Source organism: Microchirus variegatus (assembly GCF_963457635.1).
Source record: "Microchirus variegatus genome assembly, chromosome: 1".
Taxonomy (NCBI): domain Eukaryota; kingdom Metazoa; phylum Chordata; class Actinopteri; order Pleuronectiformes; family Soleidae; genus Microchirus; species Microchirus variegatus.
The window spans coordinates 21,944,741-21,959,566 of NC_139802.1; the positions used below are offsets into that span (position 1 = coordinate 21,944,741).

General features: G+C 41.8%; 1 protein-coding gene across 1 annotated transcript in view; it reads right to left on the bottom strand.

Moving 5' to 3' along the window:
* Nucleotides 1-14,826, bottom strand: part of rftn1b (raftlin, lipid raft linker 1b) — a gene marked incomplete at its 3' end in the record, with an annotated part of 118,307 nt that overhangs the window by 22,520 nt on the left and 80,961 nt on the right. Inside the window, exon 6 of the mRNA XM_083888575.1 lies at nucleotides 3,793-3,911. Coding sequence (XP_083744701.1) covers nucleotides 3,793-3,911 — 119 coding nt within the window. The remainder of the gene's footprint in view (nucleotides 1-3,792; nucleotides 3,912-14,826) is intronic.

Genomic DNA, 14,826 nt, shown 5'->3' on the forward strand with positions numbered 1-14,826 from the left:
AGTAAAAGTCTTAAGGCGCTGGTATACTTCCACGCACACATGCCAAAGTGCGTGACTCTGGTATACTCGCGTGTCAGGGTCCTGTAGTATCCCACTTCACCATCGGGTGGCGGTACAAGGCTCGATGTAGGGAATAAGACGCAGCTGCACGTTGATGATGCTATTCGCGCCATGACAAACAAAAAGCGGGTCCCCATGTGGCAAATAATATAGATATATAATTGCTGCATCACTGTGTCTCCATCACCTCTCTTCTGCTTTGTCAACACCTGAAAATCTGCCCTTAAACTCCTGACACTGGCACTTTTCACACTGCAAATCTTCTGTTTAAGTGTTACGCCATGTTTTTTTTATTTGTTATAAATGAAACAATTAAAAGTCTCCTTTATCCCCCCGCCCTCTTCAGTGATGAAGAGACATGCCTGAGACGATACGCTTGACGACAACGTGAATGAATGCGTGCCCTTGGTAAAACAGCTGTATTGTGCGGCTCGTACATCCAACCACCTGTTAGACGCTGAGATAGATAGAAATGTCACGCATCAGGCAGATGTGTATATATATATATATATATATATACATATATATATATATATATATATATATACATATATATATATATATATATATATATGAGAAAGGAAGAGAAAAACCAACGCTCTCAATCAGTATTCTGCCTTACTTTTCTTTGTAATTATCCCGGCACTGAAACAACAATGTGCTGTGAAGGTATTTGCATATCAATTTTAGGCAGTTATCACAATGAATGAGGGATGATGATGAGATTGGGCCTTTGTGAACCAGTGTGTTTTCCAACGTGGTCCAGATTGCTTGGGTTTACGTTGTGGTTTTTTTGTACAGTCCCCAGTGAAAAAAGTTGTCAGTTTGTTGTCTTTGTTTGTGAGGACACCCTGAAATCCATTCTGTCGTTATTTGGGATCAGAAGAAAGGTATTGCGCTTTTTTATACCGGTTTCTCATTAGTCAATAATAAAGTATCACAAAGTGTCTGGACAATCAATGTTTAAATTATAGTTATTCTCACCTTGCTTTAGAAAGATTGGGAAGATGATGATGGAGTGCCGGTGACAGGTAATTATTAACTGTGTTGTTAAATCTCCAGCCGTTGTGGCTCCAAAGTTTTGAGCTCACTTTGCTAAATTGAGCAAACGTGAAGCGACAATTGTCATAAATGCTGCAAGTAGTGCAGCGTGTCTGGCTGCTTTAGCAAAAAGCTAACATTTATTCATGCTAATGTTTGGCAAAGCTAACGCTTTTGCTGCTATCAACAGAACCGTAGCCTCCTGGCTGTGAAGCTGCTTTTCCATCGGCACAGGTCGACTCTACTCATTTTGTGAGTTGATACTAAAATGAGCTGAGCTGATACTTAAATGAGAGTAGATGTTGACGTCACAAAATGTAGATCACTGTTGTCAAAAGTCGGGACAACGTACCTTCAGTGGTCTTTGAATTGCTCCGCCACGATATCCGCTTGTATTTGTCTACCTCAGATCTATAGTTGCAACTAACACTTATTTTCGTAATTGTTTAATCTGTTGATTATTTTCTCCATTAATCGATTAATCGTTTGGTCCATAAAATGTAAAAAAACGTTAATCGGTGTTTGTCAAATCTGGAAATGACGATGTTCTTGAATGTCTTGTTTTGTCGACAAACCAAAATGATCCAGTTTTAATGATTTCTTTGTTACGTGGACCATAGAAACAAAGAGAACTTTCACATTTAAGAAGCTAAAACAATCAGAAATCTAATGCAGTCTTAACAGTAGCCTCATCCTGAGCTGTCACAGTATTAATAGTCATCTCAGAGTAATAAACACCGGGCGACTCCAGGAGCCATATTGTTGTCACATGAGGGCATTAGCGTCGTGGCGGCGGCTAATCAGAGAGACACATTTTGGCGGGACAAAAGTCTCCTGTCACACTTGGACAGCCATGAGCCACAGGAAAAAAGTCTAAATTCAATTACACAGAGAGCATCGAGGACCAAAATCCCTTCCGTACGCGTACTTAGCGGACACAAATACACATGTACAGCAGCGCAGACACACACACACACACGTACAGATGCAATGCAATGAAAAGGCTGCAAACCATTCGATTCCAGACAAACAAAAATCCATCTCCAACTCGGAACTTGGAGCTGAAGAGAGACACTAATCGTCAGATAGATAAGGGTCTTGTTTGCTCCTGATAACACAAGGCAACCGCAACACATGTCCCATAAATTGAGATTTTCCAGATTTGCCTTTGGGGTTTTTGTCGGGAGAAAAGTGAGGGGGGGGGGGGGGCACCACATCTGAGTGACAAGTGCTTTCAATACAAGGGGAGAAAATACACCTTTAAAGGGGATTTGTGCTGTGGGTGTAATCTGGGCGATGTAGATTAAACGTATTGATCGAATACCGTAATATAGATAAGAGTATTAGTGACGGGTGACAAGAGGAGGAACCGTAACATTCAGTGTCCTTGTAGAAACGCTGTGCTGGCAGGATCTTTTAGAGTAGCCAGGATAGGAGTAATTACTTGAATGTCTATCAAAGATATTCTTCATTTTTTTTCTTGATGATGGTGCACAGCATTTCAGAATCTCCCATTGGAGATTAATTGGGTTTAATCTAGTGACTGGCACGGCCACTTCTTCACCTTAACGTGCCGCACCAGAGCTCCAGCATTCCTTCATTTCTCCCTCAATTATGAATCATTTATTTTATGTTTTGGTAGCTCTGGTGTGGCAAAAATATGGGCACTGATGGGAAAACGATTGGTTTCATTCGTTTGTATTTCTGATTAAACGTTACACACAAATGACCAAGAAATATTGTAACAGACATTGCGCGAAAAAGCGTGGCAACAGATTGGTCGGTTGTGTGTTTTGTATTGTGTTGGACTGTTGACCTGTCCAAGGTGTATCGCAGCCCCATTATGACCCGGTAGACAATGGATGGATGGATGGACTAAATTCGAGAACAACTGGCTTGACTAAATCTTTGACAGTATGTCTTTTATCAGCCAATTGGATGTCAAGTAGTGGGATCAGTCCACTTGTGAAATATGGACTGGGTTGGGAATCGCTAACCCAGCCATAAGGGGCCCACATCCAGAGCTCTCCTAGTGCCAATCCTAAGATAGGGTTGAATTTGAACCCTAACCCTAACCCTGGGGAGGTTTCACACAAACATATTTTTTCTATGGGAAAAAACTGTCTATCATCGAGATTAATCTGTGAATATACTCGCACGATATTGCCGACTAAACAGGATGCAGATCTTATTAGTTGACCCTTTTCTGAGGATCACTGAAAACAAATACCAGCCATACCAGATAAAGGTTGAGGCCTGGGATTAAAAACTGGAAATTATTGCTGCTGTTGGCCAAAGACAAAGGACGATACAAGGGATAGGGCGAGATGGACTGCGGCGACTCCTAAAGGGAGAAGCTGAATGACGAGGAAGACGACCGCATCGGGTATCTTTAAAAATAGAAAATGTCTCATATGATCTGTTCACTCCACGTACTACATACATTCTGTACTTAAACATTGCAAGAGTAGAATATTTGATACACAGTTGAAGCATTCCATGTTTTGGAAATGTCTGGTTATGGCTAGATTTAGGGCACAGAAAGACTGAATTGGAGTGATATCGGTATCTAAAGTCACATTGAGCCATCACTAATATTAATAATGACACTTTGAAACCTAGCATGTATAGAGTATGATTGAATCTTATGGACAACAACTCTTATTCCCTCTGAAAGCACAAAACACTCACATCAATGACGGTCCACTGCTCCACAACAATGGCGTCGTACGTTGGCGTGGCCGCATTCTGCTCGCCGTCGCTCGCCTCCTGGAAGATGAAGACACTTTCGACCGACTTCGGTAGCAAATCTGCAGGAAAAGAAGGGAAAAAATGGAGCCATGAAAAGAGTATTTACTGGATGGAGTGCATCTGTCTTGTCTCCGCTGCCCCTTTTGTTGCCCCGGGCCAAAGGAAATGGAATGATATCAGTCAGCCCCGTTCACACACAACCCTTTATTACATAGCCCGTGGTGTGGGCCATTTGTATGAGCAATGTGCACTTTATACATTATTCAGGGAGACGGTGTAAAAGAAAGGAGCAGGTATTCCCCTTCTGGGGTGTTGGAGACATCACTTGCTACATCACTGGTTTCCAGGAGCCTGCTGGTTTTCATGCTTGGAAGCTAAACAGATGCTAATTGCAACAGAGAAGCTAAGGTGAAATGCACTGGCTAATAGGATTTTTTTATTATTATTATTATTCTTTTTTTTTTTAAACAGCAGTTTTAAGAGTCCTGAGGACTCAGGGATCAAGAAAACAAGAAAAAAAATGACGGACAGATTTTGTAGCAAAGGCAAAAAACAGCCGCTGAATTTAATGAAGTCAGTCCGTGAGGCATTAAAGCATAAATCCGTGTACTAAGCCAGCATAATTCACCTTAAAAAGACGTGAAGAGAACAAAAAAAAAGACATAAAACGTCAATGTTGATGCTTTAGGCCACTGTAGTAAGATTGCGTGCTGCTGACCAAATAGATTTTGTTTTAAGCAGCCACGTCTAAGAATCGCAGGATTGGCACCAGGCTCCCGATGAGCCGGGAACCCTTTTCCACCCCATGTCTCTTGTTATTCCTTTGATGCACATGCACTTACAAACACACACACACGCACGCACGCACACGCACACACACACACACACTGACACGCCCCTTGGTCCAGTCTTCCCCGTCTGGCCATAGTGCTTTCTCATTACTCCCCACACCATTTACACACTAATACAGTTTGCCTGGGCCCTGCAACAATACAAGACACTCCACATTTCATTACTGGGCTCTAATAATAGGGGGATGAGAGGCGGCTGGAGAGCCCGCAGAGAGATGGGGGGAGACAGAGAGAGAGAGGAGGGATGACGGGCTCTTTTACTCCCCCCACCTTCCCTGAAAACCCATTTAGGATCTGTGCGCTCAATAGAAGACATCTCTCAGAAATCTTCTGGCTCTGTCTCAAATATAGACACTGTCATTGTTCATTTTCACCCCTCCTCCTCCTCCTCCTCCTCCAGCGTTCTACTACGTCATTTGTCAACCCCTCCCCTCTTCCAGGCTTATAATTGGAAAGTAGTCATTTTGTAAAAATGTAAGTCGCCGAGGCCCAACATCGGTTCCATGCCAGAGCAACAGGGATCACTCAGGTGAGTCTCGACACGGGGCTGAGTCGCTCCTGAAGCCTGTCTCTGGTGATAACGCAGACAGTCGTTCGGCAGAGGGAGGAGAGAGAGAATGAGAGAAGTGGAGGAGAAGGAGTCGGTTGCCGGGGGCGTTGAGTCCGCCGGGGGAACGCTTCGGTTGCGCGCACGAATAAACATTATCTTGTGTCTATTGACTGAGAGCTGAGCAGCAGCAGCAGCAGCAGCCGCCGGGCCGACTGAGAATAACTTGTTTACACTTGCAAAAAACCAAATAGTTGTGCAGCTCTCCTCGATTCACATGCTCAAGGTCACGTAGGGCAAGAGATACAGTCACTCTGAAAACAGGGACAGTAGACAGCACTGGGACTAAAAGACACACATAAGCAAGTGGGTGACAGCGCATGGCTGGGGATGAGTCGATGCGATACTCGGTGTCAGGATTAGCGCTGAACCAATAGTGGATATCTAAAGACTAGCATGGAGTTAGTCAGGAAAAAATGGTAACCAATTAATCAATCAATAGATCGCTTCCTACACCATTCATTAAGATAAAAAAAAAAACAATAATAAATACATTATCACAAAAATTGTGATATTCTGAGAAAATCAGCAATAACAATGTTCATCAAAATATTAAAAATGTTTTATTAATTGAAAAAAAACAAAAACAAAACACCTAACAAGGTGGCGGCAGCAGCAAGTATTTGTTGAGTAGGCTGCAGAACTATTGAGATTTACAAGGTTCCTTGAATGCATCCGCAACAGTTTCATGGTTTACATGTGTAGTTGCAAAAGTAATGATAGTAGTAATTTACGAGGTTCAGTGAATGCACCTCTGAGCTCAACATGCTGTGGACTTTAGTCTTTAAACAGTTGTTTTTGTGTTTAATCATCGAAAGAAAATCACATATACACACGGCGCACTAATTAATGACCAAATATAGCTGTTACCCATAATTTATGCTAGGCGGCCAACTAGCCCGTAGCAACCCTGGCTGTGGAGAGTCCTGCGTCTCCACATGACGGGTGGAGGAAGAGCAATTGGATTGGTTGTAATTGTCCTCTTGAAAAGTGGTCAATCCAGCAGCCAAAATCACAGGAAGGGATATCAGAAATAGTGAAATGTCAGTCCACCTGGTCCTTGGTCTGCCCCCAGGTATCCTCCCAGACAGATGTGCCAGGAACACCTCCCAAGGGTGGTGCCCTGGTGGCATCCTTATCAGGTGCCCGAACCACAGAGTCCCTTCTGGATGACTGAACTTCTCACCTTATCTCTAAGCGAGCTCCTTCAAGCTGCTTGTACCCACAATCTCGTTATTTCGGTCATGACAAACAAAGTGTTTTCAAAGTGAGGGTTTGAAACAAAGATTGACCGAGATACTGAGAGCTTTGCCTTATGGCTCAGCTCCCTTTTCCGTCACAACGGTGCAATACAGCGAACACGATATCCAAAAGATCAGTACATCGAGATCAGATCATGTTTTAGATGCTTTGACGACAAGCTGAACATTTTAATCAGGTGTGTTGCAGTAGATACACATCTAAAACATGCAGACCAGGACTGACAAACCCTGGTGTACTGTGGGACACAAAACCAAATGACATTGTAGGAAGGACATGCAGAAGTTGAAACAAGTAAACAGAATCTCAGAGGAAAGGATCACAGAGGCTGCCTGAGAGTTAATGTGCTGAGTCTGCAAGTCATTAGCGTTCTTGTTAGAGACGTGACATCAGTTTGGAAGCAGCGTTGTTCTCAATATTCATGGACGTGCTCGAAAACCTGCTGTTTTACATCAGCCGCTAGCATGCGGAGTTTGAAATTGGCAAACGCGATGTTGTTCCCATGAAGCTGTCAACGACTGTGCAGCTACCTACTGCTGCGGCGTCAGATACATGCAGATCAATGTAGATCAATGCTAAACAAATACATAATCACAAACACGTTGTTTGTTGCCATAGAACTGAAAAACCAATTCAAAGGTGTAGTTTGGATTTTAGATTTTTGAATATACACTATTTACCCAGTGCTCCAAACTTTGTATTCATCACTATATGAAACTTTAAGTGCTAGATCAGGTTTTTTGAAGTGTGGTGAGGTAGTCAGTGCGTTTAAGTGGACGATAAAAGTCTAATTTTAATTGGACGAAGACAATAATTTGGTTAGTTCGACAAAAATTAGACACCCCACTTCTTCTCCTTGGTGTTCCCCTGACCAGGTGTAAGTGTTTTATATACTGTATGTATTTTTTATTATCTGTGTTTTATTGGTTTTATATTCCAGTTTTTATTGTTTTTTTATATTGCTTTTAGTTTACATTGTTTCATATCCTGTTTTTATCTCTATGTATGTATTCATGCGATGTACTGCACTTTGGTCAACTCTGTTCTAGAGAAATAAAGATGGATTGGATTGCAATGGTAAATCGATATAGTCTTAGTCGGACTAACAGTCCTGGATAATGGGATTCATAGTCCGATTACTCCTGTATGCATACACTTAGTCGGACCTGGCGTTCTTCTTCAATCACAAGAGCCATGCGCCATCTGATTTTCTCTGTGGACTTTGGTGCAGGTGAGTGAACAACTTACAAACTACTTCTTTTACAGTCAACCCTTATTAAATAGAGACATGTTTTTATAAGTTGCTGCCAGAAAAACGCTTCTTTTTTACATGATGAAGAGTTAAGACTTTCATTAAACAACATTGTCAGCCATTTCCAGGCATTTTTCCTGAGTCTAACGTATAAAGATGTGGGTGGGCGGTGAGTAAGTACGTCTATCTGAAAGGAGAAATCAGCTCCGACTGCTCAGACTCAGTTATCTGGCGGGGCTGCTGGGGCGAGGAGCAGACGTGGTTCTTCTGTCTGTCCTTAAATGCCCTCAAGCGAGTCTGAGCGAGCGCCTCTGCAGTCGGCATCAGTCTTGTTCTTCGTGGTCACGGTGACTGATGGGACGTGACAAACTAAATGTTTGTCTTTTTGAATATGAAAGACGCAGAAAAGTGCACATTGCGGGGGGGTTTGTTGGTGCAAAGTCACAACCGAAAAGTATATATTTATATGCGCATATATATATATATATATATATATACGTACAAACACATATACGTATATATTAGGGATGTGAATCTCACGATTCGATTCCGATTCTTAGGGTCACGATTCGATTCAAAATCGATTCTCGATTCAAACGATTCGATTAATATGATTCTCGATTCAAAAATGTATACAATGCATAGTGTGTTAAGGCAAATTATGGCATCAAAGCTATACAGTTTGTATCAGATAATGTGATAATGTGATCACACAAAGGCACATTTTTGAAGTTTATGAATCGATTCAGAATTGTGGATGATTAGAATCCTGAGGTACCCAGTGGTAAAAAAAAAACAGAGTTTAAACAGGGTTTTTGAGCAGTGGGAACGTGTTTAATCTACATTCACTCCCGAGACTCTGCAATACACATGGGTTTTTTTTTATCGGATTTGGCTTTGATCTACTATTAGGGTGAACACAGTCATTTTTTCTTCTTCATCTACTTCAGCAGCAGCAGCTCTTTACACAGATTTGCGAGTCAAATGACAACATCAGCAAAGCGTGCTCATGCTGCTAAACGTGACAAAACTTTCGACAGATTTAGGTGAGTTTATTAAAGGACGGTGGATAATATTTGCCCTTTCATTCACTTACATTGTTATTTAAATAACAGCAATTGTCGTGCACTTAAAAATACAGTAAATTTGAAGGCAACTTCATTCAATACATTCAAGTATTTTTCGGTATTTCTATCAAAGAAATAGAGAGAGTGTGCGTTTTTCTGGTCACGGGTGAATTGACCGCCTAGAGCTTCGCCGGAAAGTGACCCAGTCTGCTGGCGTGATCTAAATATGAGTGTCAGAATCTCCCTCTGAGAGGTGGAGACAGGCTGCTGACAGCTTATCTATATTTTAAACAGGACGAGGGCACATCCAGACAGACACACGAGCGTGGCTAATGTAAGTGTGGACTGAATGTGGAGCCAAATATTTGGCGGCTGCAGCCTGGTACCGGTGGTTGGTTACCGGGCAGAATTCAGCTGTCGGTGAAAAGAACATACGGACACACGGAGAGAGAGCGCGTTTGCAGATGTCCAGATAATCCATGGTGAAATCAGATACAGAGGATTAGGGCCGAGCGAGCGATGGGCAAACACCTGCTTTTGATATTCATTAAGGTCCCGTTTTCCCACTAATTGACAGTTAAAGTGTTGTTTAATGCACGATGTTTGAGTCGCGTGATGTGAAACAAAAAAAGAAGATAATGATAAACATGGATTGGACAACTTTTGCAAACAACATTTCGAGATAAATCTATATTTTCAGACTCAGCCTTGTGTGAGAAAAAAGTCATTTTGTCTGTGGTAAAACGTGGTAAATAGTTAATGTGCCGCATACACGGCGACGTCGTCTCATCTCGCCCGTGGAGAGTATTTGTGACGCATCACCATTAGGACATAAGGAACTAAGGATTCTTTACCTGCTTTACCTCTGCCAACAAAAACACCAGCTCTAACAAAGTTAGTTTTTTTTTATTTATCCATTTCAGCGAGAAAACTGTATTACACTCGATTCCTACAACTGTGAACATGATCTTTGTTTTAATATCTCACTACTTTATCGAGAGTTGGGTTGAAGCAATCTAACTTCCCATGATGAAAACAGTCACAGCCTCAGTGGAGCAATACTTCATTATTACTTATTAACATAAACTATACATCATTATTACCCAGCCTCACGAGTGAGTTGCGATGCATCAATAAAAATGACAAGGCACATCATTTCACAGTAATTCCTCTTGATAAATCCTCATTTAAAGCTTTGAAATGTTACGTTTTGTGCACTTTACATGCCTGAATACAATAGTTATGTCATAGTATGTCATTATTTTGCCTTTTTTTTCTTCTTTTTTGGACAGATATGATGCAACTTTATTTGCGTCAATGTGAAAACAGGCTCTGACAAGCAAAACTATCACACCTGACGTCCCTTCAGTGGAAAGAAGTCGCGATTCTAGCATATTCAACAACTGTCTGTACAATAATACAAGCTACAAACACAATTCTTAAAGAGATAAAACATGGTTTGCGTTTGTCCTGGTGGGAGGAGCTAAAGACCAAGTGCCCTTCACATTCACACGTAAGTAAGGGATGGGATTAAGATGTGATTAATCTTTCCCATAACCGCAGAAACCCATGCATACATGCTGTAGATATTCTCATAAATGTCACAAAGCCTGAGTTTTTCATTCCACATTGTGTTAAACCCTGTCTCAGAGAAAGGCCTGCACATTTTCTCGCTTTCCATAGATTTATTTTCGCACTGAAAGAAGACGAAAAAAAAAACACCTTATTGGAATTTCATATTCCCTGTATCACTCTCTCACTAAGTCCATCCCTCTTTTTTTCCCCACCCTCCCTTTCCTTTCGCCCAAATTTAGAAACCAGTGAGTGCCGACTGTCAGTGTGTATGAATAGCTCAATGTCTCAAGATCCTCACTGTGGCTCTGAGTGACAAAGAAACACCATCACACAAACACACACACACACACACACACACACACACACACACACACACACACACACACACACACACACACACACACACACACGTTCTTTTACAGCATTCTTAGTGAGGACACTCATTGACGGAACATTAACTACCACAAACCCTAGATTCTAACCCTAAAAACAAATCTAAAAGCCTTTTAAGCTGTAGAAGAAACATGTGGACCTGCTAAAATTGTCCTCATGTCCTGTGGTTTATGAGTTATTTGCTCACAAAGATGTAAGTCCAGATTTATGCTGCTATTCTTCTTAAACCAAATCTTAACCAGTTCCTCAGAAATGAAGTTCTGTAGCCTCAGTAGGACTAGGTTTTTTTTATTCTCCATGAGGACTACTGGTCCCGACGTTCTAATCGAGCGGGGTCAGCCTCCGACTCACTAGTGTTGGTTGTGGAAGAGAGAGGTCTATTTCTAACTAATATTAGAAATAAGGCACCACTTGGTACCGGTACCAAATTCCAGATACCGATACCGGTACCGTATCGGTTCAATTATGAACGGTTCCCAAGCCTGTGTGTGACACACTGTGTGTGAGTGAGTGTTTGCAGGCAGAGCCACGGTGTGTATGAATCATTAATGTGCATCTTATGACAGTGGGTGGTGTCTCCACAAAGCTGTAGGATCTCTAAATCTAATACAACTCGAATATCTGACCCTGTGGCTTGAACCATGTCTAAAAAACACCACCATGCATCATCACCACTGTCGCACACACGTATACATACGCCGATCCAAACAGTGCATCCGTGTCTTTTCTCTCCCCCAGCTTCACCATGGTAACCTCTCTCTTGAAGGAGCATGGGGACACATTTGTTTTCTCCCCCCCAGGCCAACGCAATACACAATGAAGAGGCAGATTTTTCATCCTCTTTGCAGGTACGTTAAAATTGGTGTTCTTCTGTAAACCAACAGGCGGGAAATAAATGCCAACTATAATCAAAGCAAACACTGATGCATTTCAAAAATAATAATTAGTCATATTTGAAGCTTTCGTTCCCATGTACTTCACAAGCTTTTAGCACGGAGACTTGATATGAGCCAGAGACTGAAGCCAACGCAGAAGTGAATGAAACCTATATCCTCATTGAATTCCCATCAGATGAGCGTCTCTACTGATTTATATCAAAATTAGTAACTGGGCGATGTTGACAGTGTGAACGTTAACGCGTGACGCGTTTCCACGGCAACTGACCAGAAAAAGACCCGTGTGACGTCATGTTTACGTGACTCCCGATTGTTAAAATGAGTCTCCAAAGGAACGGAGTTTTTCGCAGCACCGGAGTCCAGGCACCGTTTATCAGTTAGCTCCGTTAGCTCCTTTAGCATGCCTGCAGTTGAACTGCGCTACAAATAACCAGCGTACCTGTGTACTGCGTATGTGTGCCTCTGTTTTGAAAGTTTAACATTATTTTTAGAGACTGATTTTAATAATCGGGAGTCATGTAAACATGACGTGACAAGTCATTTTCTCGTAGATATTTCTTGTTTGTTTTTTTGGCTCATTCTCTGTAAACTTTAGAAATGGTTCCAGTAGCTCAGCAGGTTCTGAAATACTCATCAGATCAGCACTTTCATTTTGATGCTTGTTTTGAACTTCAGCAAACCCTCTTCAACTGTGTGCTCGCTGCCATGTGATTGGCTGATTAGATATTTGCGTAGTTGTCCGGTCAGACGTAAGCAGTGAGTGTACAGTAACTGTAATTGACAAGGTCTGAAACCACAATCTCATCATCCAACAGCACATGTCAATCAGTGAGCCCAGTGTCCTTCCACCTGTCAACTTCTTGCCCTTGGAAGTGTCCAGAATTCGAACCGGCCTCCTACCCCCTGTCTCGAGCACCTCATTGTGAATTCGGACTGTCTCGCCAGAAGAAATTCCTAAATATTCAGGATCGGATACTGATTCTCAAGCCCCGAGCTGCACGGCTGTTTGATGTAATTAGCTGCTAACAACAAACGGGATGCTGCTTTGAAGTCGTAGCGCCAGCTGCTCTCGGCAGACCAGAAATCCACAAACAGTGCAGCAGTTCAACCTCTGTAAAGTTGTCGGTTTTTCTGCAGAGCCGGAGCTTGTAGCCATGAGCGCAGAATTCGGTCAAATAAGTCAAAGAGAGACAGTTTCATAATGGAGTCAATCTGCTTTCTAGTCTACGCAGTAATTTCACCGTTCAGGAGACGCGTATCTTACCGGCGCATGAAAAATGCTAAATATGTTAGAGGGCTTTAATAGGCAGAATAAAATGTAATCACAATAATACACTTCATTACTCCATTCTCAGGACATAAAATATGCAAGGAGGCACTAATTTGTTATCAGGTTAATTATCTGTGTTTCAGAGCTGCTGAGGCGTTCACTTTCCCAGACTAATGAATTATGGCTCTTATTTACTTGGGCTGGATTATTCCTCCAGTGTCACAGTGAAGCACAGAGCTGCCACACTCTGATGGAGGAGGAGGAGAGACCCCCCCCCCCCCCCGACATGAAATAGTGTGAGACAGAAACAGATCTGCGAAACCTCAGCTCCTAAAGTATCCCCGTCGAAATGAAGAATCATGGAGTCAAGCGTACACAACACGCTGGAGAGATGGAGCCTACACTCTTCTATTGTCAGTACAAAAAAAAAAGATGATGCACTGCTTCAGTTTTCTTTAATACTTCCAAGGAGTTTTGCTAACAGTCTCTATCCACAGTGGACGTGTGGCACGTGACCGTGTTCTGACTTTGGATGTTGTTTTTACAGGTCCAGGGTGTGACATTAAAGGAGCTTTATTGGCAGGAATTCAGTATACTACCCATAAGTAGTAAAAGTGTATAATTGCAATAAAATGAAAACAGTTTGGTTTTCATGTATCATGAGAATAAGAACCCTATCTGATCCGTACCAAAAACCTGATCTATTCTACGCATGTGTGAAACCCTAACCCCAACCCTAACTGTAATCATAATAATAGGATGTCTCAATATGCATACATCTGTGTACTTACATACTCCAAGTACGTACTTCCCAAGTAGACTCTTAGAAAGACGGGTTCCAAAAGGGTTCTTCTACAAGGGCTGAGGTTCTACCTAGAACCATTTGCTTCTGAAAAACCCTTTCCTGAAGAAAGGGTTTTAAAAGGGTTCTTGGTCCCATGGCATGTGCATGGAAACTGTGCAGTTTTGATGGCAAAATATGAAGATGGACCAGAAGAGAACTCACGATAGAAGGGCCAACGTTGTGTTATTTAGCATCTCTGAAGCTATAATCGATTGTTAATCGAGCCAATTTATTGTCGGTGGTGTCAGGCCTGAAGATGCCTCTTGACACAAAGAGCAAGATTAGCATCCCGTAATTTTCTGTGATAGAGGATTTCTGGCTCCAGTTTGAGCCACATATTCCTGAGAGGAATATCTGGGCCGTACTTTGTTTCAGCACTTCATGTTTTAATGTGATGAACAATCGAGATTCTCAAAGACGCTCGGAAACAGATGCAGAGCAGATGCCGCACACTGGTTTTTGCTTAATAATTCTGCTAAATGGAAAAGAGCTGTGTGCCATTCTTTCTTTGTTGGCAGGTGTTTTTAAGACTCAACTTTACCAGAATCATGAGATAGAACAGCGGATTCTCTGTGGGTCTGATGATGAGTGGACCAAGCACTTTGACTCAGAAGTAACATTAAAAAACTGTTAATCTTGAAATAACATAAGAAGGTAACTATATCCTCTACTGCATCAGTCAAACGTGCTCCAATTACTTTCAGATTGAAAATGAATGCCAAGATTCAAACAATTTCACCGCTAATTCAGTTTTTAATGGGTAATATTTCTGAGCTTTAAGAGAATCTTATTAGAAACCAAGAAAGGGGGATAATAAAAAGCCAGAGCTTCATTATAATTGGTTAAATTATGTATTCTTTTGTACATTGTGACCTTTTCATTTGAATGTCTTTTCCGACAGTGTGTTAGCTGTAACCTTAACTACACGTGTGGATATTTAAAAAAAGGCGACAAACTTC